The sequence below is a fragment of the Bos javanicus genome, chromosome 14 (assembly GCF_032452875.1).
Source record: "Bos javanicus breed banteng chromosome 14, ARS-OSU_banteng_1.0, whole genome shotgun sequence".
NCBI lineage: Eukaryota > Metazoa > Chordata > Mammalia > Artiodactyla > Bovidae > Bos > Bos javanicus.
In genome coordinates, this window is record NC_083881.1 from 73,395,196 (window position 1) to 73,420,919 (window position 25,724).

At 39.7% G+C, this 25,724-nt stretch overlaps 1 protein-coding gene across 5 annotated transcripts in view; it reads right to left on the reverse strand.

The window, feature by feature from the left end:
* Window positions 1-25,724, reverse strand: part of LRRC69 (leucine rich repeat containing 69) — an 80,396-nt gene that overhangs the window by 18,617 nt on the left and 36,055 nt on the right. For 2 of the 5 annotated variants that reach the window (XM_061439406.1, XM_061439402.1), the window contains exons 2-6: window positions 24,302-24,428; window positions 19,572-19,644; window positions 16,296-16,491; window positions 13,369-13,440; window positions 1,025-1,126 (exon numbers count right to left, since the gene is read on the reverse strand). In XM_061439406.1, the coding sequence (XP_061295390.1) occupies window positions 1,025-1,126; window positions 13,369-13,440; window positions 16,296-16,491; window positions 19,572-19,644; window positions 24,302-24,428 (570 nt within the window). The remainder of the gene's footprint in view (window positions 1-1,024; window positions 1,127-13,368; window positions 13,441-16,295; window positions 16,492-19,571; window positions 19,645-24,301; window positions 24,429-25,724) is intronic. The other 3 variants (XM_061439403.1, XM_061439404.1, XM_061439405.1) reach the window with 3 other exon arrangements.

A 25,724-nucleotide genomic window follows, 5' to 3' on the forward strand; every position in this document is an offset into this window, starting at 1 on the left:
TTTTATTGCCTTTTCTCTGATTTCTCTAAATAAGCTTGTATTACTTTTAAAATAATTTTTCAACTGGTGGCTCAGATGGTAAAGAATCTGCCTGCAATGCAGGAGACCCCAGATCAATTCCTGGGTTGGAAAGATCCCCTGGAGAAGGAAATGTCAATACACTCCAGTACTCTTGCCTGGAGAATTTCATGGACAGAGGAGCTTGGCAGGCTACAGTCCACAGTATCGCAAAGGGTTGGACACAACTGAGTGACTAACACACATGGCATTATAACTAATATTTTCTTCCTCGCTCATCTATATTTTCTAGTTTTCTGTATTAAACATATATTACTTGTTCAATAAGGGAAAAATGTTATTTTTTTTAAAAAACTAAACCATTAAACAATGTTGGTTGTTTCCTGTAGTCAGGAAACTTGAACCCCTCCCAATACTTGAAAGTTTTAAGACAATTCTGCATGTTCAGCTAAAAGGACCTGCGAAATCCACATTCACAGCAGAGACTCATACTCAAATGTGGTAAAATCTGTAATCTTCGATGTGTCTATCACCAAAAGACATACACAGCCAGTCCTCTAATATACTTCCCTATTCCTTCTTTTAATATCATCAACTTGTTTGACTAAAGGGAACACAATTTCTGGATCATATTCTTTCATCCCCTAGGAATGGGGATAAATGACAAGGGGATGGAAGAGGCAAAAGACCCCAGTAAGAATAAATCAAATATATCTTTAGATAATACTGAAAAAATATGTGGATGCTAAAGCGAACACAAATTCCTCTCTTTTGATCCAACAAAATGTTTAAAATGTCTCTGAATGTGGTCACTCTGGAAATCAGGAAGGATCACATTGGATTCTGCAAGCAAGTCAAAAAGATTATGACTAGGCTCCACAATGCCAATGGATTATGGTTGTATTAATCATTTGCTGGCTTGGTAAGAATCCTTTAGAAGAAAACTCTTTAAAACTTAAATCATGGCTTTAGCTCGAAGACCTGTGTGAATGACATAAGGTTTCACCTGTAAACTCCAGACGTCCTCCTGTTTTATAGCACTAACTGGCTGCTTCAGGAACAGCGGGTTTCCCTCACAGTAGAACTCCCTCAGCTTCAAATCTTGAAACTTTCAAAAACAAAATAAAAACTTCATTACACAACAAAATAAACTTCACTTCGGAGCCTTCATCATCAACAAAACTAGACTTTTTAAAAAGTCTACTTTAAAATTTAAAATAGTTAAATATTTATATTTTTAAAAAATATTACTTTAAGATCTATATTCCACATTAGTATTTTAATAGCAAGGCATACTCAAGTTATTAAAAGCATAAGGATCTTCATGTTACCAAGGGTGGCAATGACATTAGAGGTCATTGGTGGCATCCCCCAAACTAGACAGCTGAGAAAGCTTGTTCAGGATCATACAGCTGGTTACTAATAGAATAAGGGTTAATTAATCAAATGCTGGGTACAGTTTGCAACTAATATGTTTGTTAGGAACCAAGTATGATGAAAAACCCCTGGAGGTGCGCATAGCAACCCACTCCAGTATTCTTACCTGGAGAATCCTCATGGACAGGGGAGCCTGGAGGGCTACAGTCCGTTGGATTGCACAGAGTCAGACACGACTGAAGCGACTCAGCACGCACTCATGCATGATGTAAAATAACACTCTAATACACACCAACATCTAGATATCACATACTGTCTTATGATTCATTTATTTATGATCAGGAAGGAAGGTAAGGGGAATAGAGAAATATCAAAAAATTCTCATTTTATTGAAGTACAGTTGATTTACCTGTTGTGCACAATGAAAATAAAAAAGAAAATGTACAATTCACAAGGGTATTAACTCTTCTTTGAAGAAAACCAAAATTCAGCTGGATTCTACCCTTTGCATAGAAAAATAGGGAATTCTCTTATACTAATATTATGCTTTGATTCCCAAGAACTTATGTGGTTTTCAAAATTAAACTAATTTAGGGATTTACTTTTCTGAGCCTTAGATTCAACTGTGAAATAGGGAAAATAATACCTGTCTTCAGTGGTGTGCAGATAAAATGGCTCTTTGGAAAGGAAAAAAAAGCTCTGATTTGTGGCATGTTTTCATTCAAAGGTGTCAATAGTCCTACAAGGGCTGATTCCAGCCACGGTAGGAGTGAGGCAGGATGAGCAATGCCATTACACCACTGCACTTCACACTTATGAAAGAAGTAGAGATACTTCCTTGATTTCAGCCCAGGGCTTAAAAAAATAATTGATTTTAATACATCTCTCCAGGGCAGCATGTCATCAGGTCCCAAAATTCTCATAAAATTTCTACAACATAGACAAGATTTTAAAATAAAATACAGGGTTCAAGACCTCATTGGAATCACATTTAGACATTCTGTCTTTCTTAATTCAGTTTCCTCTGGTATCCATCAACAAGGAGAACCCAGAGAGTTGAATCCAATGGTAGTCTCAGGTAAGTGCTGGGTGTGCTAAAATGAAAAGAGCACTTCTGTGTTTAATGGAATCACCCTTTCTTCCTTCTGGTCCTGGAGAATAACATTCTATTATTTATACTTAAACTCAGTCTTTTTATAAAAAACTGATACAAATGAATATCTTGGGATATTCAAAAGCATTAACAGATGTGAACCTCATTTCAAAGCTGACCATGGTCCAAAGAGCATATATTTTTCTTTAGGGATCATTTTTTTCATCCTTCAAATCCTGTAATTATTCTTCCATTAAACATGGTAATGAGTTATCCAGCTTGCTAACTTACTACACATAATATATCAGAAAGAAATTAATGAAAGGAAAATAATAATGAAAGTCATTAGCATGTGTTTTGTAGCAGGTAAATTTCAGCAATCTGAAGTCACACAATGTCTCGGTGTCCACTCTGAATATTCCCCAGAGCAGCACTTTTTAATACCCTGTTTCTACATGCACTACTGGGTTTGCTGTCAGTGCATGCGTGCTAGTCACTTCAGCAGTGCCTGACTCTGTTCGACCCTATGGACTGCAGTCTGTCAGCTCCTCTGTCCATGGGACTCTCCAGGCAAGAATAAGTTGCCTTGCCCTCCTCCGGGGTATCTTCCTAACTCAGGGATCAAACCTGTGTCTCTTATGTCTACCTGCATTGGAAGGCGGGTTTTTTACCACTAGCGCCAGCTGAGAAGCCCTTCCTGTCAGTCTAACTTTTTAATACAACAATATTCTTTGCTAGTATCATCACTCCAATAGCACAATCTCTCCTGCTAATAAAATATCATTATAGCTGTTCAGAGGCTCTTTGCATAGGCCTGCTTAAACAAACACTGTCATGACTTTAATCTCAACTGGAACAATTTTGTTCCTCCCCTCCCCCTCAAGGGTCTACAGATATTTTTCATTGTTACAAGTGGGGGAGGGGCAGTATTACTGGCATCTATGTAGTAAATATTAGGGATTCTGAGAAACATCCTATAATACACACAGCAGCCCCCGCAACAAAGAATTATCAGGCCCCAAAGTGGTGTTGATGTTGAGAAAACCCTGGTTTAGAGGTACAAGGTCATAAACATTCACTGACCCTCTTATCTAGAAAGGGGATTTGCAGCTGGAGGAAAATGAAGGTTCAAATGAGGGGTTTTATTTTTTTAATCTAAAGAAGACTTGATCATGTAGAAGTACCAACACAGAGAGATTAATTTAGAGGAGAAAGAATAATTGAAAGGGTAATGCTCAGGTGAAGGACACAGAAAGACCTTTGAATATTAACATCTTTCAATTATCCTGTCTCTATGGCTAGAAGAAAAGATGCAGACATGAATAAATTTGAAGGTGTGGAATTGGATGTGAAGGAGTCAGACGTGATCCCTTCAATTTTTCCTTTGGAATAGAGAATAGACCATCTGCTAACTGAGTTATGAAGTTATTAGCAAGTTGCTAATGTGGGAGAAGCCTTGAAAAAGGTGGGAAAAGTATGGAAAAGTATGGGATATGCTGTAGGTTTTAGAAAAGGAATCTGACGTGGTACAAGCAAAAATATTATACAGGGGTGTTGAGGGACCCACTGGAATCCACACATGTGGAGCAGTCCCTGTCCATAGACTGTGCGCTCCTTTGGCACCCAGCAGTCCAGATGCATAAAGAATCTGCAGAAGGATATACCAGAAAGCAGGGAATGAGCTCATACGTACTAAGACATAAGTGAACTGGACTGGGTTCTTTGGCGTTTGGACCAGACAGAAAAAGAAATAACAGTACAAAGTTTTGAGGGACTGAAAGTAAAAGGGCGTGGAGAGACATGAAGTCTCAGTGATCTCAAAGGAAAGATACCGCGATAAAGCAACAAGAGAACTAGCCCGTGGGAGAAACAGAGGTCAGCCTGCCGAACTGGACTTTAATTCTTCATGCTGAGAGCAGCTGAACAGACACGATGGGACCGTAAAGTGAAGACCTGAAAACATCATCAAAGGCAAGGAATCCAGGGACTTTGAGCCTAAGTTGACTATGTTGACCACATTTTTAAAACAACTTGAGCAACATTTATTCTCAAATATTTGGCTGTCTCCTGGACATCTCCAGATGGGAGTCCCACAGTCACCATAAATTCTAACATTCAAGAATCGAATCCATTTCTCCCATATTTTCTTCATTCCTTTTCCTTATTATCCACATCAAATCTTCTGTCATCAACTTCCTGTTCTATCAATTCCACCTTCTTAAAACTTCTGGAATTTATCCTTTCTTTCCATCCCCCATCCCACCCACCTCCTCAGCACCTCTGCACCACCCTTTTTCCTGCTCCCTGCCCCCGCCACTAATCTCTCTGGTTTGATTAAGGCCCTCATCTTATATGAACTACTGCAACAGTTCATATATTGCAAGCTTTTGCTCCCAAAGTAGTCTTTTAAAATGAGAACTTATTCATAATACATCCTTGCTTAAAATTATCAAGGTTCCCTTATGTCCATAGGATAAATTCACAAGTCCTAGTATATCATATTTGGTTCTCCTTGGCCTGTTTTAACAACCATATATCCTGGTAGGCTCTACTGTTACCCTTATAAAACAGCCATCCTGTAGAACTTAGGGTCTCAGAAAAGGCCAGTGTCTTATAATTATCGCTTGTGCTGTGCCCACTACTCAACACACTCCTGGATCTTCACTTCATGACTAAAATATCACCCCATAAGCATTTTGACTTTCCTTGTGACTCAGATGGTAAAGAACCTGCCTGCAAGGTGAGCAACCCGGGTTTGATCCCTGGGTCAGGAAGATCCCCTGGAGAATGGAATGGAACCCACTCCAGTGTTCTTGCCAAGAGAGTCCCATGAATAGAGGAGCCTGATGGGCTACAGTCCATGGGGTTGCAAACAGTCAGACACAACTGAGCTACTAACATTTTCACTTTCAGTTTTTGCAACTTCTACCAAATATTCCCATATCTCCTTAGGCCTTATATGTAAATTAATCATATAAGTCATATATGAATCATGCAAAGTCAGTCACATGTCTGACTCTTTGCGACCTCATGGACTGTAGCCCCCCAAGCTCCTCTATCCATGGGACTCTCTTGGCAAGAATAATGGAGTGGGTTGCCATTCCCTTCTCCAGGGGATCTTCCCAACCCAGGGATCGAACCCAGGTCTCTTACATCTGGTGCATTGAGAAGCGGCTTCTCTACCACTAGAACCACCTGGGAACTCCCAAATTAATCATACCACCTGTAAATACTATGAGGCAATCACTGTTGAAAAGTCTCTTCATTTACCAGGTTTTGGTCTTTTTAAGAGGTGCGTTGTAAGTGACTATTTAATGTAAGCTCTAAATAGTACCTAGTACACAGTTGAGGCCCAATAAATAATCAATCACATACAGCTCTCCCTGGGTACTCAAGATTTGTGAAGGCCTTCTTCTCTAGACTTATTCAACTGTTACAAGCGTTTCTGAAAAGCCCCAGGCCTACGGACAATGTGTAAGTTCAGCATTTGCTTCAGATCAGTCTTAAGTAATGGGGGAGATCAGAAGGGGGCTAATTTAGGAAGACATTTGTTAGTGTAAATGAGGAGAATGGAGGCTGAAATTTCATATAAACTCAAAAACAGAACTGATAAGTAAGTGATGGCAAATAACCACATGCCCTTTAGACCATCTCAAAGCTCACAGGGTTACCCTTTAGCAAGAATTGGAAATGATAAATATGCTAACAGTTATTTGTGAAAAGAGTAAGATTTTAAGTATTGGGACTATGTCATCCAAAAATATTTGAAATGGGAACAAATATGTATATATAATTTTCTCAGAATTATTTAAAATTTTAAAAACCTTCCTATATTAAACAATGTATGACAAGTTACATTACTCATGTAATACTCAGGTACTCTGCCTTATCACTATCTATGTATAGAGATCACCCCTACCATCAGCTTTCCCTGTCTCTGCACCAAAGTAAATAAGTGCTATTTGCAGTTATACCTTAGGGCGTGCAAGAATCACAATAAACTCATCTTCACCGACTTCCAACATGCCCTCATTGGTTGCCAGAAATTCTCCTCTAGTCAACATGCTAGTCAATACAACTCCATGTTTTCTTTGCTGGCTCATCTTTTTTGCTTAACAATGAAACAGTTCTCCCCTAAGCCTAGTACATTCTCTTTTCACTTTATTTTTTCCCTAGGCAATCTGAACCATATCCATGACTTCAGTGAAACCTCTATGCAGATGACTCAGGTTCCACACCCTACAGCCAACTGCCTACTCAAAATCTTCACTTGGATATCATAAATATATGTTAAACTCACTCTATCCAAGACTGAACTCAGGATCTGCCCTCCTGAAGTTGGTATTTTTCCTGTGTCTTCTATATTACTCTATAGAAAGCTCACTAGCTCATCACCATTTCTAAATTTAGCTCTTAAATGTCTCTTGAATTTGTTCAGATACTTCTATCCCAATTGTCACCACCTTAGACCAACTTACTATCATTTACTTCGCTTCAGCAAAAGTCTACCAGATGTCCACCCAGTTCCCTTTGTCAACCCTTCCGTTGGGTACTCCACACTTTATAAATATGATCTTTTCAAAATATAGATCTGATTATGTCATCATAATCAGAGCACCAAATCGCAACTAGCTATTGAACAACCATCAACAGGAGGATGCTGAAACCCACGAAAAAAAGGTATCCCACATCCAAAGACAAAGAAGAAGCAACAATGAGATGGTAAGAGGGGTGCAAACATGATAAAATCAAATCCCATACCTGCTGGGTAGGCAATCCACTATCTGGAGAATAGTAAACACCAAAGAAGTTCTCCCACTGCTGTGAAGGTTCTGAGCCTCATGTCAGACTTCCCAGCCTGGGGATCCAGCCAAGAGACTGGGAATCCCCAGGGAATCTGATCTTCAAGACCCATGGAATTTGATTACAGGACGTCCTGGACGCAGCAAATGAAATCTTGTGTGCACTAAGACCCAGGGGAAGGGAGTCATGACCCTACAGAAGACTGAACCAGACCTACTTGCCAGCGTTGGAGGGTCTCCTGTGGAGGTGTGGATCAGCAGGGGCTCACTGTGGGGGTGAGGGCACTGGCGGCAGCAGGCCTAGAAGGGGCCCCTTGGCATAAGTCCTCTTGGAGGTCACCATTAACCCTACCAGAGAGCCAGCAGACCCCAGGGCCGGGTTGTCTCTAACAGAGGCAAACAACTAACAGAGAGTGAGTGCAACCACACCCATCAGTGGAGAATTGGATTAAAGTTTTACTCAGCAGGCTCTGCCCACCAGAGCAAGACTCCGTTTTTCCCACCACCAGTCCCTTCCATCAGGAAGCTTATACAAGTCTCTTAGCTTCATCCACCAGAAGGCAGACAGAGAAGCAAGAACCACAATCCCTCAGCAGCGAGAACCAAAAACACATTACAGAAAGTTAACCAGGATGAAAAAGTGGAGGGTTTTGTCCCAGATGAAAGGACAAGATAAAACCCCAGAAAACAAATGAAGTGGAGATAGGCAACCTTCTAAAAAATAATTCAGAAAAATGACAGCGAAGATGATCCAGAATCTCAGAAAAAGAACGGAGGCAAAGATTGAGAAGATACAAGAAATGTCCTCCAAAGACCTAGAACTAAAGAACAAACAAACACAGATGAAGAATACACGAGAAGGAATCAATAGCAGAATAAGTGATGCAGAAGAACAGATACGTACCTGGAGGATAGAATGGTGGAAATCACTGCCACAACAGAATATAGAAAGAAGAATGAAAAAAATGAAGACTGCCTCAGAGAACTCTGGGACAACATTATAAATACCAACGTTCACATTATAGGGATCCCAAAAGAGAGAGAAAGGACTTGAGAAAATATTTGAAGAAATAATAGCTGAAAACTTTCCTAACATGGTAAAATAGTCAACCAAGTCCAGGAAGCACAGAAAGTCCCAGGCAAGATAAACCCAAGGAGGAATGCACCAAGACACATAGTAATCAAGATGATGAAAATTAAAGACAAAGATAAAATATAAAAAACAAGGACAAAAGGACAAATAACATACAAATGAACTCCCATAAGATTATCAGTTGATTTTTCAACAGAAACTCTAGAAGCCAAAAGGGAATGGCATGATATATTTAAAGTGATGAAAAGGAAGAACTTACTACCAAGAATACTCTACCCAGCAAGACTCTCATTCAGATTTGATGGAGAAATCCAAAGCTTTCCAGACAAGCAAAAGTTAAGAGAATTCAGCACCACCAAAAACAGCTTTGTAACAAATTCTAAAGGAACTTCTCGAGGCACAAAACACAAAAGAAGGAAAAGACCTACACAAAATAAACCCAAAACAATTAAGAAAATGGTAATAGGACCATACTGTTGTTCAGTCGCTAAGTCGTGTCTGATTTTTTGTGACCCCACGGACTGCAGGATGCCAAGCTTCCCTATCCTTCACCATCTCCCAGAGTTTGTTTGAACTCATGTTCATTGAGTCAGTGATACCATCCTACTGTATTATCCTTTGTCACCCTCTTCTCAGTCTCTCCCAGCATCAGGGTTGTTTCCAACATGTTGGCTCTTTACATCAGGTGGCCAAAGTATTGGAGCTTCAGCTTTAGCATCAGTCCCTCCAATGAATATTCAGGGCTGACTTCCTTTAGGATTGACTGGTTTGATCTCCTTGCTGTCCAAGCAACTCTCAAGAGTCTTCTCCAGCACCATGGTTTAAAAAATCAATTCTTCAGAACTCAGCCTTCTTTATGATCCAACTCTCAAATCCATACATGACTACTGGAAAAACCATAGCTTTGACTATACAGACCTTTGTTGGCAAAATGATGTCTCTGCTTTTTAATATGCTATCTAGGTTTATCACAGTTTTTCTTCCAAGGAACAAGTGTCTTTTAATTTCATGTCTGCAGTCATTGTCCACAGTGATACTGGAGCCCAAGAAAATAGCCTGTCTCTGTTTCTATTTTTCCCCATCTATTTGCCATGAAGTGATGGGAATGGATACCATGGTCTTCGTAAATGTTGTCTTTAGCCAGCTTTTTCACTCTCCTCTTTCACCCTCATCAAGAGGCTCTTTAGTTCCTCTTCACTTTCAGCCATAAGGGTCGTGTCATATGCATATCTGAGGTTAATGATATTTCCCCCGGCAATCTTGATTCCAGCCTGAGCTTCATCCAGCTCAGAATTTGACATGATGTACTCTGCATATAGTTAAAATAAACAGGGTGACAATACACAGCCTGGACATACTCCTTTCTCAATTTTGAACCAGTCCTTTGTTCCATGTCCTGTTCTAACTGTTGCTTCTTGACCTGCACACAGGTTTCACAGGAGGCCTGTAAAGTGGTCTGGTATTCCCATATCTTTAAAAATTTTTCCACTGTTTACTGTGATCCACACAAAGGCTTTATTATAATCAACGAAGCAGAGGCAGATGTTTTTCTGGAACTCTCTTGCTTTTTCTATGATCCAACAGATATTGGCGACTTGATCTCAGGTTCCTCTGCCTTTTCTAAATCCAGCTAGTACATCTGGAAGTTTTTGGTTCACATACTGTTGAAGCCTAGGTTGAAGGATTTTAAGCATTACTTTGCTAGCTGTGAAATGAGCTCAATTGTATGGTAGTCTGAACATTCTTTGGCATTATCCTTCTTTGCGATTGGAAAGAAAACTAAACTTTTCCAGTCCTATGGCCACTGCTGAGTTTTTAAACTAGCTGGCATACTGAGTGCAGCACTTTAATCGCATCTTTTAGGATGTGAAATAGCTCCACTGGAATTCCATCACCTCTGCTAGTTTTGTTCATAGTAATGCTTCCTAAGGCCCACTGGACTTCGCACTCCAGGATATCTGGCTCTAGGTGAGTGACTACACCATCATGGTTATCTGGTCATTAAGATCTTTTTTACAGTTGTTTTGTGTATTCTTGCCACCTCTTTTTAATCTCTTCTGCTTCTATTAGGCCCATGCCGTTTCTGTCTTTTATTGTGCCCATTTTTGTATGAAATCTTCCCTTGATATCTCTAATTTTCTGCAGAGACTTCTAGTTTTTCCCATTCTATTGTTTTCCTCTGTTTCTTTGCATTAGTCACTCAAGGTTTTCTCATCTCACCTTGCTATTCTTTGTAACTCTGCATTCAGTTGAGTGTATCTTTCCCTTTCTCCATTGCCTTTCACTTCTTTTCTCAGCTCTCTGTAATGCCTCCTCAGACAAACATTTTGCCTTCTTGCATTTCTTTTTCTTGGGGATGGTTTCAATCATCGCATCCTGTACAATGTTATAAACCGCCATCCATAGTTCTTCAAACACTCTATCAGGCTGAATCTACGTCACTTTCTCTGAATAACCATAAGGGACTTGACTTAGGTCATACCTGAATGGCCTAGGGTTGGTTCATCCTCTGTGTTCATCATTTACCACAATAGTGGCCTTATCTATCAAATGTGGAAAACTCTATTCATTTGGACTAGGTGGACCAAACCTCAGATGAATTCACAGAATATTTTAGTTCAATGCGCCCAGAAAATTCTGAAATAGGTGCTCCAAATGCAACACTAAGTCATATTCTTTCACAATTACCCTACATTAATGGGCTGGTGTTTCATTAAAACAGCAAAATTGTAACTACAGTATCACTATAGAAGGAACTTTGAATTCATGGTATTACTAAGTCAAATACTGAATATAGTTAAAGAAAATTATTTTTATTTATATGTTTAACAAATATTTATTCAATTCAAGGGCTTCCCAGGTAGTCTAGTGGTCCACCTGTCAATGCAGGAGATAATAAGAGACACGGGTTCAATCCCTTGGTCAGAAAGATCCCATGGAGAAGGGCATGGCAACCCACTCCAGTATTCTTGCCTGGAGACGCGCCACGGACAGAGGAGCCTGGCAGGCTATAGTCCACCGGGTCACAAAGAGTCAGACATGACAGAAGTGACTTAGCACACATGCATTTGATTGAAATTCAAGACTCTGCTGGTATAAAGGTAAAAAAGAGTACTCTTTTCCTTTGGAAGATTACAGTCTATTGAGAAGACCAACTTGAAAAGTATTGTTCTATTTTGTGGTATATATGAACCACAGAGGTGCCAGAGAAGACATGGGCAGCTTTGGCAATCAAGGCAGGTAACACAGGGCAGAAGAACAGTCATACCGAGACATGGATAATATAGTGTAGCAGGACAAATAAAATCCTGTAGGATTTGCAGGGTCAGTATTAACATCCAGTGCTTATTAAACATTCAAAACTTCATGTTTTTGGAAAACAGTTTGGCAATTCCTAAAAAAAAATTAAAATATGGAATATAACTCTGAAATTCCACTGCGGGGTATATGCCCAAAAGAAGTGAAAGCAGGGACTTGAGCAGACATTTGTACGTCTATATTCACAGCAGCATTATTCTCAATAGCCAAAAAGAGCAAGCAATCCAACTGTCCGTGGGCAGATGAATGAAAATACAAAATATATATACATTTAATGCATATACATTACATACAAGGGAGTATTATTCAGCCATAAAAAAGAAAATCTGACACAAGCTATAACATAGATGGACTGTGGAGACATTATACCAAGTGAAATATGCCAGTCATAAAAGGACAAATATGGTACGATCTTATTTATATGAGATTCCCAGAGTACTCGAATTCTCAGAGACAAGAAGTAGAATGCTGGTTGCCAGGGGTTAGAGGGAGCGAGGAATGGATAGAAAACTTCTGGAGATAGGTGGTGATAATGGTGCTGCACCAACATGAATACATATATATATTCATATATATATATACATATAGTGACTTACAACTATACACTTAAAAATGGTTAAAATGATAAGCTTTGTTAAATATCACTCAGAGGGTAAAAAGGACGATAATCTCAATTTTGTATTGATTAATCAGAAAAAGTGATGGATCAACAACTATTTATTGAATACCTCCTGGATCGTTGGGCTTCTAATTACCTTGAAGTGGAAACACATTCACTCCAACATGAAAAACTATAGCTTCTTTCTGAAAAGTTACAAGTTGCTAAGACCAGTTACTTAAAGCAAAGTCAAAATTCATCTCCAAGTGAAAAAAAGTGCATTCCTTATTGTCCGTGGCTTAAAAGCAACTAATAAATATCTCCTTTGGATGAACTCAGTTCAGTCGCTCAGTCGTGTCTGACTCTTTGTGACCCCATGGACTGCAGCACACCAGGCTTCCCCATCACCAGCTCTCAGCATCAGGGTCTTTTCTAATGAATCAGTTCTTCACATCAGGTGGCCAAAGTATTGGAGCTTCAGCTTCAGCATCAGTCCTTCCAATGAATATTCAGGACTGATTCCTTTAGGATTGACTGGTTTGATCTCCTTGCAGTCTAAGGGACTCTCAACTGCAAGGGATAAAAATCTATGCTCTGGAAAGCAATACTTTGAAAAAGTCTGAAGTGACCAAAAACAGTATGTGATTTTTTTAAAAAAACACTTAATCATAGATAATATATTAAAACATTTATGATAACAATCAGAGTTCACTCAGTTCAAACAAGTTCAGCAAGCACAGAAAACAAAGGAATAAGAGAACAAGTTCCAAAGTTCTAGAACAAAGCAAATCTTTCCGTTATTTGTATTAATTCAAGGTTCCAATTACCGTAGGTTTTACTGGCTGCCTATTTTTTCACAGGGAATTTCCTCTGGCTCAGACGGTAAAGAATCTACCTGCAATGTGGGAGACCCAGGTTCGGTTCCTGGAGAAGGGAGACAGAGGAGCCTTTCAGGCTACAGTCCATGGGGTTGCAAAGGGTCAGACATGACTGAGCGACTGACGCTATTTTTTCTATTCCCAATAAACAAAATTATTTTTCAATTATAATACAAGTTGACTCTACTTACTCCTGGTGGAAACATCTGAATAACATTTCCAGCTACATCTAGAATTCTCAGGTTGAAAAGATTACAAAGTCCCTGTGTCAGGAAACAAAAGAGAGAAAGAGAGCTTTAACAAATCTAATATGTAGCATCATAAACATCTCTTGTAAGTTTAAACTTGATGAGGCTAGTCACCTTTCCTAATTACCTGATCAGTACTCTCCCCAAGGAAATCACAACGAATGAAGCACCAGATTCTCTGAATTCTCCATTTCCTCTGACCACTCCAGGGCAACATAACACGGTGGCCAAGAACTAGACTATCTGTAGTAAATATCTGTAGGTTCAAATTCACCTCTGACACTTACTATATATCTATGGGCAAATTTCTTAATCTTTGTACTTTAGCTTAGGAGATCCAACCAGTCACTCCTAAAGGAAATCAGTCCTGAGTGTTCTTTGGAAGGACTGATGCTGAAGCTGAAACTCCAATACTTTGACCACCTGATGCGAAGAGCTGACTCATTTGAAAAGTCCCTGATGCTGGGAAAGATTGAAGGCAGGAGGAGAAGGGGACCACAGAGGATGAGATGGTTGGATGGCATCACCGACTCAATGGACATGAGTTTGAGTAAACTCCGGGAGTTGGTGATGGACAGGGAGGCCTGGCGCACTGCAGTCCATGGGATCGCAAGGAGTCGGACACGACTGAGCAACTGAACTGAACTGAACAGACCTTCAATATGGACACTGAATGCATTAAACAAATTATTAATCAGAAAGTGCTTACTAAAGGGTTTAATAGATACTGAGCATTTAGTAGACATTTCTATCATTAAAACAGAAAGAATCTTTGGGAGACAAAAAACAGACATAATTCCACTGGCACTTACTTCACAACTACTTCCTGCGTAGCACTGAGCTGACACAACCCTTTCCTTATAAAGGAAATCCATTAGTCCAGCCACATGCCCAACAGGACTGGATAGGCATATACATTCAGACACATGTGTGCAGACATACACATGATTTACAACAGACCAGAAAATGATTCACAATACATTCATTATCAAAACAAACGACTATTTTCTGCAATGCCTTATCATTTATAATACAGACCAAAAAGAACAATGATAGACTGAATCATATTAAATTTACAAGGATATAAATGATTACAGGCATTCTTTGCATGATAATTCAGGACAGGATTTACTAGCATTCAAGTTTTTTTAAAGTTTAAAAGCTTCAGGGTTTATAAATTTGTAGTAAGACTATTGATTTGAAATATGGACTTTTACGTTAGACAGGCATGGATCTAAGATCCTTCCTTGACCTTTGCAAACTATGCTTGAGTCACATAACCACCCTGATCTTTATTCTAAAATGAGTTTAATAAGAGATATATGATAAAGTTGTTATAAACACAAAATAACATAATGCTTCATGATGATCCTGTTGCTGCTGCTGTTGTTTTCCTTCAAATAAGAGAGACATGCTTTTAACAGGTTTATTCTATAATTTCAAGATATTTTACTTGTTTATACTAAGTAGGATTTTAAGGAATATGAATAAATTTTTGAAATATACTTATTTACAGCCTATACCTTGGTATATTTTTACATATCATATTACAGTGTGCAAAGAATTTTTAAAAGAAACATCTACTTTAGAGAAAAGCGAAATAGTAGGAATTAATCTATTTTTATCCCTCAGTTTACTGCATGCCATGCCTTTCCTCCTATCAAATTAATTCTAATTTGCCTAATAAGGAAGGTAAATCTGTTGACAGGTTCCTAACAAGAAACAGTACTCTCAAACTGGAAAAATTGAGGGGGGGTTTAATGAAGTCACTGTTTATAAAAGTTTGACAGGCTTTAGGGAAACCAACAAGGTTCCCTAAGCCAAGAAAAGTAGTTCCCTAAACCTACAAAGTTCCCAAAAGCTAGGAACAGCAGACAGTTCTTTAACACCACAGGTCTAAAGAGCCAAGGGAATGTAAGAATGTTCACACGACGATGTTCTGATGATCACAGGACATTGCTATGACCCTCCAGAGAGGCATGCGGGCAGCTCACAGCAACCTTCTAGAGACAGCACCACGGGAAAACCATCTGGTACTCAGTCTCCAGGGCTTCCCAGGGGGCTCAGTGGCAAAGAAGCTGCCTGCCTACGCAGGAGATGAGGGTTTGGTCCCTGGGTTAGGAAGATCCCTTGTGGAGGAAATGGCAACCCACTCCAGTACCCTTGCCTGGAAAATCCCATGGACGGAGGAGCCTGGCAGGCTACAGTCCATGGGGTCACAAGGAGTCGGACATGACTGAGCAAGTACGCATGCACGCACTCAATCTTCTCCTGCCCTTTCACCTCCTGACACTGCCTCTCACTGGACATATCCTAGAGGAAATCAGAGGACAAAGGAGCTCACTGACGCTCATTCTCAGTCTCCCAGACACAGAAGAGAAAAGCAGGTTGGAAAAGGATAGACAGTGGATATAAAGGAAAAATTGAAGATTTCTAGCATATATTCCAAAATCAAAAAGTACTTATTATTTGTGCTATATACAAAGTTGCCAGATAAAAATACAGGAGACTCACTTAAATTTAAATTTCAGACAAAAAAGATAAGAGTTTTTTAAATGTATAAGTATGTCCCATGCAATATTTGGAGCATACTTATACTAAAAGAATTCTTCTCTGGTAGTCTGAAATTCAAATTAAAGCATTTTGTATTTTTATTTACAAAGTCTAGCATACCTAGCTTTGTAAAAAAGAAAAATCCAAGTTATAATCTTTTTTTGTCATAGTGATTTGGGAACTTATTATATATAATCAGAGGGAAAGCAAATGATGGCTTGTATTCAGACACCCTAATCTAGTCTATAACTGCTCTCTATCATGGTGTAATGAGTTCTTCACCAACAAAAGAAAATTTGGTTCCATCTTTTGCTTACCTCTGGCAAAGATTTAATGTTGTTCCTGGACAGAAGAAGCTTCCGGAGCTTCTTCAAGAACTTAATTTCTTTGGGTATGCATACAAGCTGATTGTAGTTAAGTTGAAGTTCAGAAAGATTCTCAAGGAAACAAAGTTCTCTAGGAATGCTGGCTAGCTGGTTATGATTTATACTCAAACATCTAAGATTTTTTAATCTAAAAAATAAACAAAATATATGAATGAAATTCACAAGAATAAGGAAGTCCATTGTACATATATGTACATATATCATTTATCAGAGCCACGTATCAATTCATATTTTTTGTAGCTCATCTGAGCTTTCCAGTCAAGTGTTCACAACTACAATGAATCATTAGAGGATAAAAAAAAAAACCTTTGCTGTAATTTAACTTTTAAAGATATTTTATGATCAGATGGTTCATGTTTAAAGTATTTTATATAATCACAACCTAGATTTAAGAGAAAGAAAATTCTGTCTTCAGTCTTTGTACATATACTTTATTAATAGTTATACTGAAGAGGACTTCCCTGGTGGCTCAGACGATAAAGTGTCTGTCTACAATGTGGGAGATCTGGGTTCGATCGCTGGGTTGGGAAGGTCCCCTGGAGAAGGAAATGGCAATCCACTCCAGTACTATTGCCTGGAAAAATCCCATGGACAGAGGAGCCTGGTAGGCTACAGTCCATGGGGTCGCAAAGAGTCGGACACCACTGAGCGACTTCACTTTCCTTTCCTTATACTGAAGAGGAAGCCAGAGGCCAAATGCCATATACACACATATGGATATAGATACAGATAGGGATAGATTTAGATAAAAATCATATATTCTGTACCATTTAGATGCTGTGAAATATGCAAAGACAGGTTGACCACAAATTCTACCCTTATATATATCATTGTCTAGAAGGAGATCTCAGAGACACAGAACAAGGAGAGCAGATACCAACAGTGAGAAAAGGATTAACGTTTGAGCCTGTAATTGCAGATACAGTACCTGAGGTTCACAAGCACTTTGGAAGAACCAAAATTTTGAACTTGGCCTGCAAAAATTAGGGCAACAAGGAGGCATAGTAAATCTGCCTTGAGTAATATTTTCCTTGAGAAAATATTAAGTGTATTTTGAATAAAGAAGCCAGAAGAAATAAGCATTGAAAGTGAAAAGTGAAGTCACTCAGTCATGTCTGACTCTTTGCAACCCCGTGGACTGTAGCCTGCACCAGGCTTCTCTGTCCATGGGATTTTCCAGGCAAGGGCATTAGAGTGGGTTGCCATTTCCTCCTCCAGGGGATCTTCCCGACCCAGCGATCGAACCTGGGTCTCCCGCATTGCAGGCAGATGCTTTATTCTCTGAGCCACCAGGGAAGCTAAAATAAGCATTACTGAGCACCAATTATGTACTTGTGCATTAAATTTAATCAACAGCACAACCTTAAGGTTGGAATTATTACATTTAATCCAGAAATAAGGAAAATGAAGGATCAGAAGCAGTGAATAACTTGTCTAACTTAACTATCAGAAAACAGTGTCAAGATTCAAATGTCTTCTTGCAAAGCTAAGAATGAGGATTTATAATGCTCTAAAGGTGTTAAAGTAATAACAGAATGAGGTGCCATTTCTAGGCAGTTATAAATGGGGCCTGGAGCTTAGGATAATAGTTGGTGCGAGTGAAAGAGATTTATGGAAAGACTCTATGATCTCGATTGTGGAAGCCATATGAATAGACAAGACTGACAGAAAGAACAACAACAAAAGGGCAGAAAGAGACAGAGAGGAAGCCACTGGAAAGATTCTTGAGAAATATGAACATCTGATCCCCTCCCAAAAGGCACTCAGAGAAGGCAAGAGCAGAAAAATAGATAAACCAGGTTAAGAAGTAATTTCTAAAGGTATGGGAGAAGAGTATTTCAAAATTTAAAAGATGGGCAAAACTCTAAATATTAAAATAGTAAAGAGAAATAGTGCAAAAAAAATCCAAACCTTCTAGAACTAAAAGCAGGATCACAGACTACAAAGTCTCTATTTTAAATTTATTTTATGTGTATATTGTAGCCACAAACAACTGGAAAATAATATTTTCAAAATTCCATTTACAATAACATCAAAAAACACATAAAATAGTTAAGAATACATTTAATGAAAGACAATACTGTACTCTGTTCTCCAAAAAGAGCTAAGCTTACTGAATCATGAACTCATAATATGTTATAGTTGCAAGAATTTTGAAGTTCATCTCAAAATTCTTCCTTTAGAGATGAGAAAACCAAGATCCAAGACAGTTAAAATACTTGGCCAGCGTCATAAAGCTAGTTGCACAAAGTTACAACCTGAACCTAATTCACCAGATCTTCCAAAGTGTCATTTTTTTCATTACATCACCAACATATAAATCAATTGATAAACTCAATGAGTGAAAAAGCAAGAAGACAACTACTGGCATTTTATTACTATAAATATTCCTTTTCTTCAGAAATGAGATAGCTTCAAATATTTTTCTAGGTGCTTTTATTTAACACATTACTTTTTCTGTAAAAATCTATCTGGGAAAAATACATTGGGTAGAGGTATAGGCAAGTAAATTGGAATAAACTTTAGGTAAGGCAGAAGGCCTTTTGTTGAGAACCATTCATAGTTTTGGATCCTTCCTTCAAAAATCTGGATGTTTTTATGTTGTAATACATCTGTTTCTGTTCAAGAGGCAATAAGGAGTCTCCAAAGTAACCCTAAAGGTTTCTCTCTCCAACAGTCAGAAGAAAAGCCCAAGAGGGTGTTCTGCCAAAAGAAGGACAAGACCCTCAGTTGGCTCCAGAAAGCCCCTGTAACAGCAGCTCCTCCGTGCAAATGTGACTGATAATAAAATGTGGGTTTGTTTGTTTTTTTTGAAAATGACATACTGATTTTAAAGCCATTATTTTCACATTACCTATTCCATCAAGCTGAAAATGTTTTACTGTAAAGTCCCCAGTTCTATAGCAGAGCAAGCTCCAAGAACCCCAGTTAGGAAATCAGTAACAATCAACTTTAGAACTGTTTCAAACCCTCACTTTTATACTTAAGACTACCAAATCATGTGGTTTCTCATTTCTCTGAAGTGTTTAAAGAACCATCTGCTTAAACTTAGTGGCTTGCCTCAGTCTTTCAATTGCTCTTTGCTATGTATAAATCTCACAAGGACTTGAGTCTAGGCATACAGTGTTCTAATAACCAGGGTGGGGGGACACAGCAGCTGAAGGGGGAGAGGGAAAAAGTAACCATCTCTCATTATAACAAAATTACCTGCTAATTTCCTGAGGAATCCATGTAAGCTGATTGTTGTTCAGATTAAGCAGGATCAAACTTTGTAAACCATCTGTTAGAAAATAATTTCAATCATTTTAGCTGTTAGAAAATAATGTTTAGTCACTTTCCCATACACCTTTGTTCTCCTTATTTTCTTGCGTTGGCCAAGGTTCTTTGGGTGCTGGTAACTGATACCCTCTTAAATTAGTTTAAGCAAAAAGGTACACCTTACCACAAAGTTACAAAGCTAAATCGTGGCCCCTGAAGACACAGGAGTACCGCCAAACTCACCACAAACTTGAAGCAGAAACTCAAAGGCACCGGTACCCCGGGCTGTTTTAGTTCTGTTTTTTAGACTTGCAAGAGGAGCCCCATAAATGTTTGCAAAGCGCCATGAATCAAGTCCAAAGGGTCTTCTTGATCCGCAGAACTCATTCACCCATTCACCCAACAGAAAACCCGCCAAAGGCTCCGCGACCCGCAGGCACCTTCCGCCCGGGGTCTGCAGTCCCTTGGGGACCAGGCAGGCGGAACTCCGTATCAAAGAAAGCGAAGTAGACACAGAGCGTGCTCCACTCCGTGCAAGCCCAGAGCCAGGGTCTCCCTGGGGCGGAAGGAGCAGATGTGCACTGGCCCTTTAAACAGTTAGTTTCTGATCTTCCCCGGAGACTGGAAGGACCCGGGAAATTCTGTGCGGTGTTTCATGGAGAACAGGCCTTCTTCGGTCACCAGCGTCTGCGCAGGGCCCAAGACGAAGTCGAGTACTAAGGTCTCTCCCCACTCTCCGTGCCGGGTACGGTGATGGCTCCCCTCTGGCACCCCTCCTGCGTGCAGGGCCCCGGGCTTGCCCACATTACTCGTGGACACCGTCACGCCGATGCTTCCCAGCCCCTTGAGGAGGTCGATCTCCCACTACTAGTGCCTTGAAGTAGGTGATTCCAGACTGGTATACCCCGCTTCTAGGTACCTCTTCGTCTCCCCAGCAGTCCCCTGGTTGGGCTTGGCCTCAGACCTCCCAGTCCGTTGTGTGGAGAAAGTCCGTTGCTGCCTGGGCCTGCCCCGCCCTATCCTGTTTCCAACATGCTGGGCCCTGCGGTGTGGCGAGTCACGTTAATAGAAATATGTGTATAAACAGACATAATATGTAATTTTACACGTGTGTCTATATATCTATCACAGTCCCGTGGAGGCACCCATCCTCCACCAGTGGAAAAATCCACCTATAACTTCTAGTGGGCGCTCCCATCTGTTCTTCCTCTGCACCCCAGGATTTAACCAACCAGGGAACCTGCAGTAGGGCAGTATTTACCACTGAAAAAATACCCTGGTATAAGTGGACCCACAGTTCAAGCCTGTGTCGTTCAAGGGCCAACTGTATGTGTTGGGTACAAATATATACACAGTCCTTTGACTTCTCTTGGTAGTCACAGAGGGTCTCCTGGGCTTCTGATGCTCCCTCAGAATCACTGAACTGGGTTGTGACGGTCAAGGAGACCCCCACACTAGCTCCAGGCTAACAGTCTGTCTCTCCAGGAGATTCTCCAAGTCTGGACAATTATACTCTCTGGGAATCTCTGCAGAACATAGAGTTTCATTTTTTGTTATAGCTTCTCTAAGCTTCATATTTATATTCTCTCTCTCCCGCATTCCTTCACTCCTTATTCTTTCACTTTTAAACATATTATCTCTACTTTTCCATGTACCCATATAGCTGTCCCACAACTCCTGCGTTTGAACGGTTATGGAGCAGATGGAGTTCTCAGACTGAAATGCCTGCAGGAACCGAGATTAACGCAAAGCACAGCGCTGGGCCTGCAGGGGTCCGCCTGGCAGGGGGGCACTGGACTGGCGAGCAGTGCCTTCTGCCACGGGGACCCGCGTTTCGGCCAGCCCAGCAACCGGTGTCACATGGGAATGTGAGTCCACTGTTGCCTGATCTTTCTTTCTCAGAGAAACAAAAGAGAGCCAGAGATCCAGACTTCTATATGAACTCTCTTAATCTGCAAATTTGGGTTGTTGTTCAGTTGTCAAGTTGTGTCCGACTCTTCACGACCCCATGGAGTGCAGCACACCAGGCTTCCCTGTCCCTCACCATCTCTCTGAGTTTGCCCAAGTTCATGTCCACTGAATCGGTGATGCCCTCCAACCATCTCATCCTCTGTTGCCCTCTTCTCCTTCTGCCTTCAGTCTTTCCTAGCATCAGGGTCTTTTCCAATTAGTTGGCTCTTTGCATCAGGTAGCTAAAGTATTGGAGCTTCAGCTTCAGCATCAGTCCTTCCAACGAGTATTCAGTGTTGATTTCCTTTAAGTTTGACGGATTTGATCTCCTTGCTATACAAGGAAGGGACTCTCAAGAGTCTTCTCCAGCACCACAGTTCAAATTCAGTGCTCTGCCTTCCTTATGGTCCAGCTCTCACATGTGTACATGACTACAGGAAAGACTATAGTCCTGACTATATGGACCTTTCTTGGCAAAATGACGTCTTTGCTTTTTAACACACTGTCTAGGTTTGTCATAGCTTTCCTGGCAAAAAGCAACTGTCTTCTAATTTCCAGGCTGCAGTCACCAGCTGCAGTGATTCTGGAGCCCAAGAAGAGGAAATCTGTCAACTCTTCCACCTTTTTCCCATCTATTTGCCGTGAAATGATGGGACCAAATGCCATGATCTTCATTTTTTTAATATTGAGTTTTAAGCTGGCTTTGACCCTAATTCAAATTTAAGAGAGGCGGACAAAACAGAACCAACCTATTTGTAAACCAGATTCATCCCACAGGTCACCAGTTTGCAACTTTTCTCTTAGTTCATGTGGTTAGCTCAGACCAGAAAAACTGTTTTAGATTCTGTCATAAACCCCAAGAAAGAGAATGTGACTGACTCAGCTTGGGACACGTCTTACCCTGGTCCAGTCTACTCTGATGGGGTAGGGAGAGGGGCAAGAACAGCACCATGCAATACATGTTGGACACCAAACTGCTTCTGCCTTTGGATAATCAAGACCTGGCATAGAACATAATTTACGTCACTCACATGAGATTTTCAAAGTTCGACAGCCCCAGATCAAGAAATAGAGAAACTACAGACCTTCAGGGGTAGGGTACTGTATACAGATTACATATATTTTTTAAACCTCAAATTTAAGAGCAACATGAGAAAAAATTTCTTTACAGAAGCCTAAAGTAGCATGAACCAGGTTGCTTAATATCATTTATATACATCAGATTTTACCTGTTTGCCCCTCAGTGTAGATCATAAATATTACTATGTACTTTTTTGCATGCTCTTAATTTTTTCTTATTTATAAACTGTTTTCTTTGCAAGTAAATTATAATTGAACCCTGTATCTATAAGTTTGTATATATAATGTACATACCATTAATAAGTTTATTACAGTTCTTATTTTGTGGAAAAATATTTCTCCAAGACACATGATCTAATATTTTAAAATACTTTAAAGAGGTAGTACTAGAATCTACTTGTGTTTTTGTTATATATCCACAACTGAGACCCCATGAAATTATACCTTTAATAAATGCTGCTCAGTGATAATGATGACAATATACAGTACCCATGCCTCAGAAGTTCACAGGACATCTTAAATTCTATTCTATAGTTCTGATTTTACTCTTGGGGACACATGAAGTAGTGAAGTGCCTTACATGAGTTAATGAAGCTATAAAGATTATCTGGATCTCTTTGTCACGTGTTCTATCCTTAAGCATATTCTACCTATATTAAATAGGAAAAATGTCAAATTAAATGGAGAAATTATTAGCTTAAGGGAAACACGAAGAAGAAATGCCATTTATTTAACCTCATATCTTTTCTTTAAAATTGTCCCCAGGTTAAGTTAAGCTTCACATCTTTTTTTTTTTTTTAATTGGAGGCTAATTACTTTACAATATTGTAGTGGTTTTTGCCAAACATTGACATGAATCAGTCATGGCTGTATATGTGTCCCCCATCCTGAAGCCCCCTCCCATCTCCCTCCCCATCCCATCCCTCAGGGTCATCCCAGTGCACCAGCCCTGAGCACCCTATCTCATGCCTTGAACCTGGACTGGCGATCTATTTCACATATGATAATATACATGTTTCAATGCTATTCTCTCAAATCATTCCACCCTCGCCTTCTCCCACAGAATCCAAAAGTCTGTTCTTTACATCTGTGTCTCTTTTGCTGTCTTGCATATAAGGTCATCATTACCATCTTTCTAAATTCCATATATATGCGCTAATATACTATATTGGTGTTTTTCTTTCTGACTTACTTCACTCTGTACAATAGACTCCAGTTTCATCCACCTCTTTAGAACTGATTCAAATGCAGCTTCACATCTTAAACAAAGATAGTGACTTAGTAGTTAAGATGGTGCAAAAAGTATAAAGAACAAGAACTGTGGAGATATTTCTTGATTTGATTTTCAACTACTTTTCTCTCCAGTCCAGAAAAAGGGTGCTCAGATTTGACAGTCTATGTGTACCCTGATTCTGAAAAGGGTAAAATTTGCTAACATTAATTTAACACTTACTTATTTTCTTAGATTTACATGTAAAGAAATATATAATCCAGTAGTTTAAAAAAGTTGTTCCCCAAATTCTCTATTTCAAGTGTAAATATCTCAAACCAAAAAAGACTAAAATTCCTTTTTCACTTTAGTTCCAAATTGTTCAATATAAGGAAATTAACTTTGACACTATAAATGTGCTTTTATTTGACTAACTTACCACATACTCCAGATGCAAATCTATGTATCTTATTTCTAAATAAATGGAGCTTCTTCAGGGATGTAAGGTATTTCATCTCTTCTGGAACTTCTTCTAAAAGGTTGTTTCCCAGATTTAGTGCTGTCAACTGCAAACATATATGGAGATTAATAAACTCATAATAAACTCGTTGCTGCTGCTGCTTCTGCTAAGTCGCTTCAGTCGTGTCCGACTCTGTGTGACCCCATAGACGGCAGCCCACCAGGCTCCCCTGTCCCTGGGATTCTCCAGGCAAGAACACTGGAGTGGGTTGCCATTTCCTTCTCCAATGCATGAAAGTGAAAAGTGAAAGTGAAGTCGCTCAGTCGTGTCCGACTCTTAGCGACCCCATGGATTGCAGCCCACCAGGCTCCTCCATCCATGGGATTTTCCAGGCAAGAGTACTGCTTTCTCTGAATAAACTCGTTATCTACCTTCAAATGAGAAAAAAATAATTAAGCCACTTTTCTGAGATCCATATAACCTAAAAAAAAATCATCATAACCTTAATTATTTCACATTACCTAAAATTATCTTTATAAATAAAATTCATTTGAGTTTCATGTTCACTTTAAGCACAAGTTCTCAATTAAAGTACATAATTTCATTAAAATTTTATTACAAACCACTTCAAGGGTATTTAAAAACACAGTTAATGATCCATTCATAACTCACTTGAGCAACTCAAGAGTATCCTAACACTGTGACTCATAGACTGAGAATCATTTAAAACTCAGCAAAGGGGCTAATTTCCTGAAATCAGAAATTAGCCAAAGATCTGAGGTCTTTCTCTCATATTAACCGCAAATGAACTTTTTCACTTAGGCCAGTAAGACATGGGTTGGGGTAGAGCAGGAAGGTAGCCATTAACACCACTGTGATCACAAAGTTCATACCAGAAACTATTAACATGATGGGTAGGGTAGGGAAGATCTGCTCCACATGTACCTACTAACATCAGACTGGTCAGACACAGGAGGGACCATACATAAAGAAGTTAGAAAGATCCTCTAATCCAATAAATCCGTGACACACGATTATTCCCTAAAGACGGTATTCTTCACTAATTTGAAATCTAATTGTATCTTTCAAGATTTGGAATCTTTTCTTTTACTCCTAAACATAGCTTACCATCAGAGAAGGCAATGGCACCCCACTCCAGTGCTCTTGCCTGGAAAATCCCATGGATGGAGAAGCCTTGTGGGCTGCAGTCCAGGGGGTCGCTAAGAGTCGGACACGACTGAGCGACTTCTTTCATTTTTCACTTTCCTGCACTGGAGAAGGACATGGCAACCCACTCCAGTGTTCCTGCCTGGAGAATCCCAGGGATGGGGGAGCCTGGTGGGCTGCTGTCTATGGGGTCGCAGAGTCGGACACGACTGAAGCGACTTAGCAGCAGCAGCAG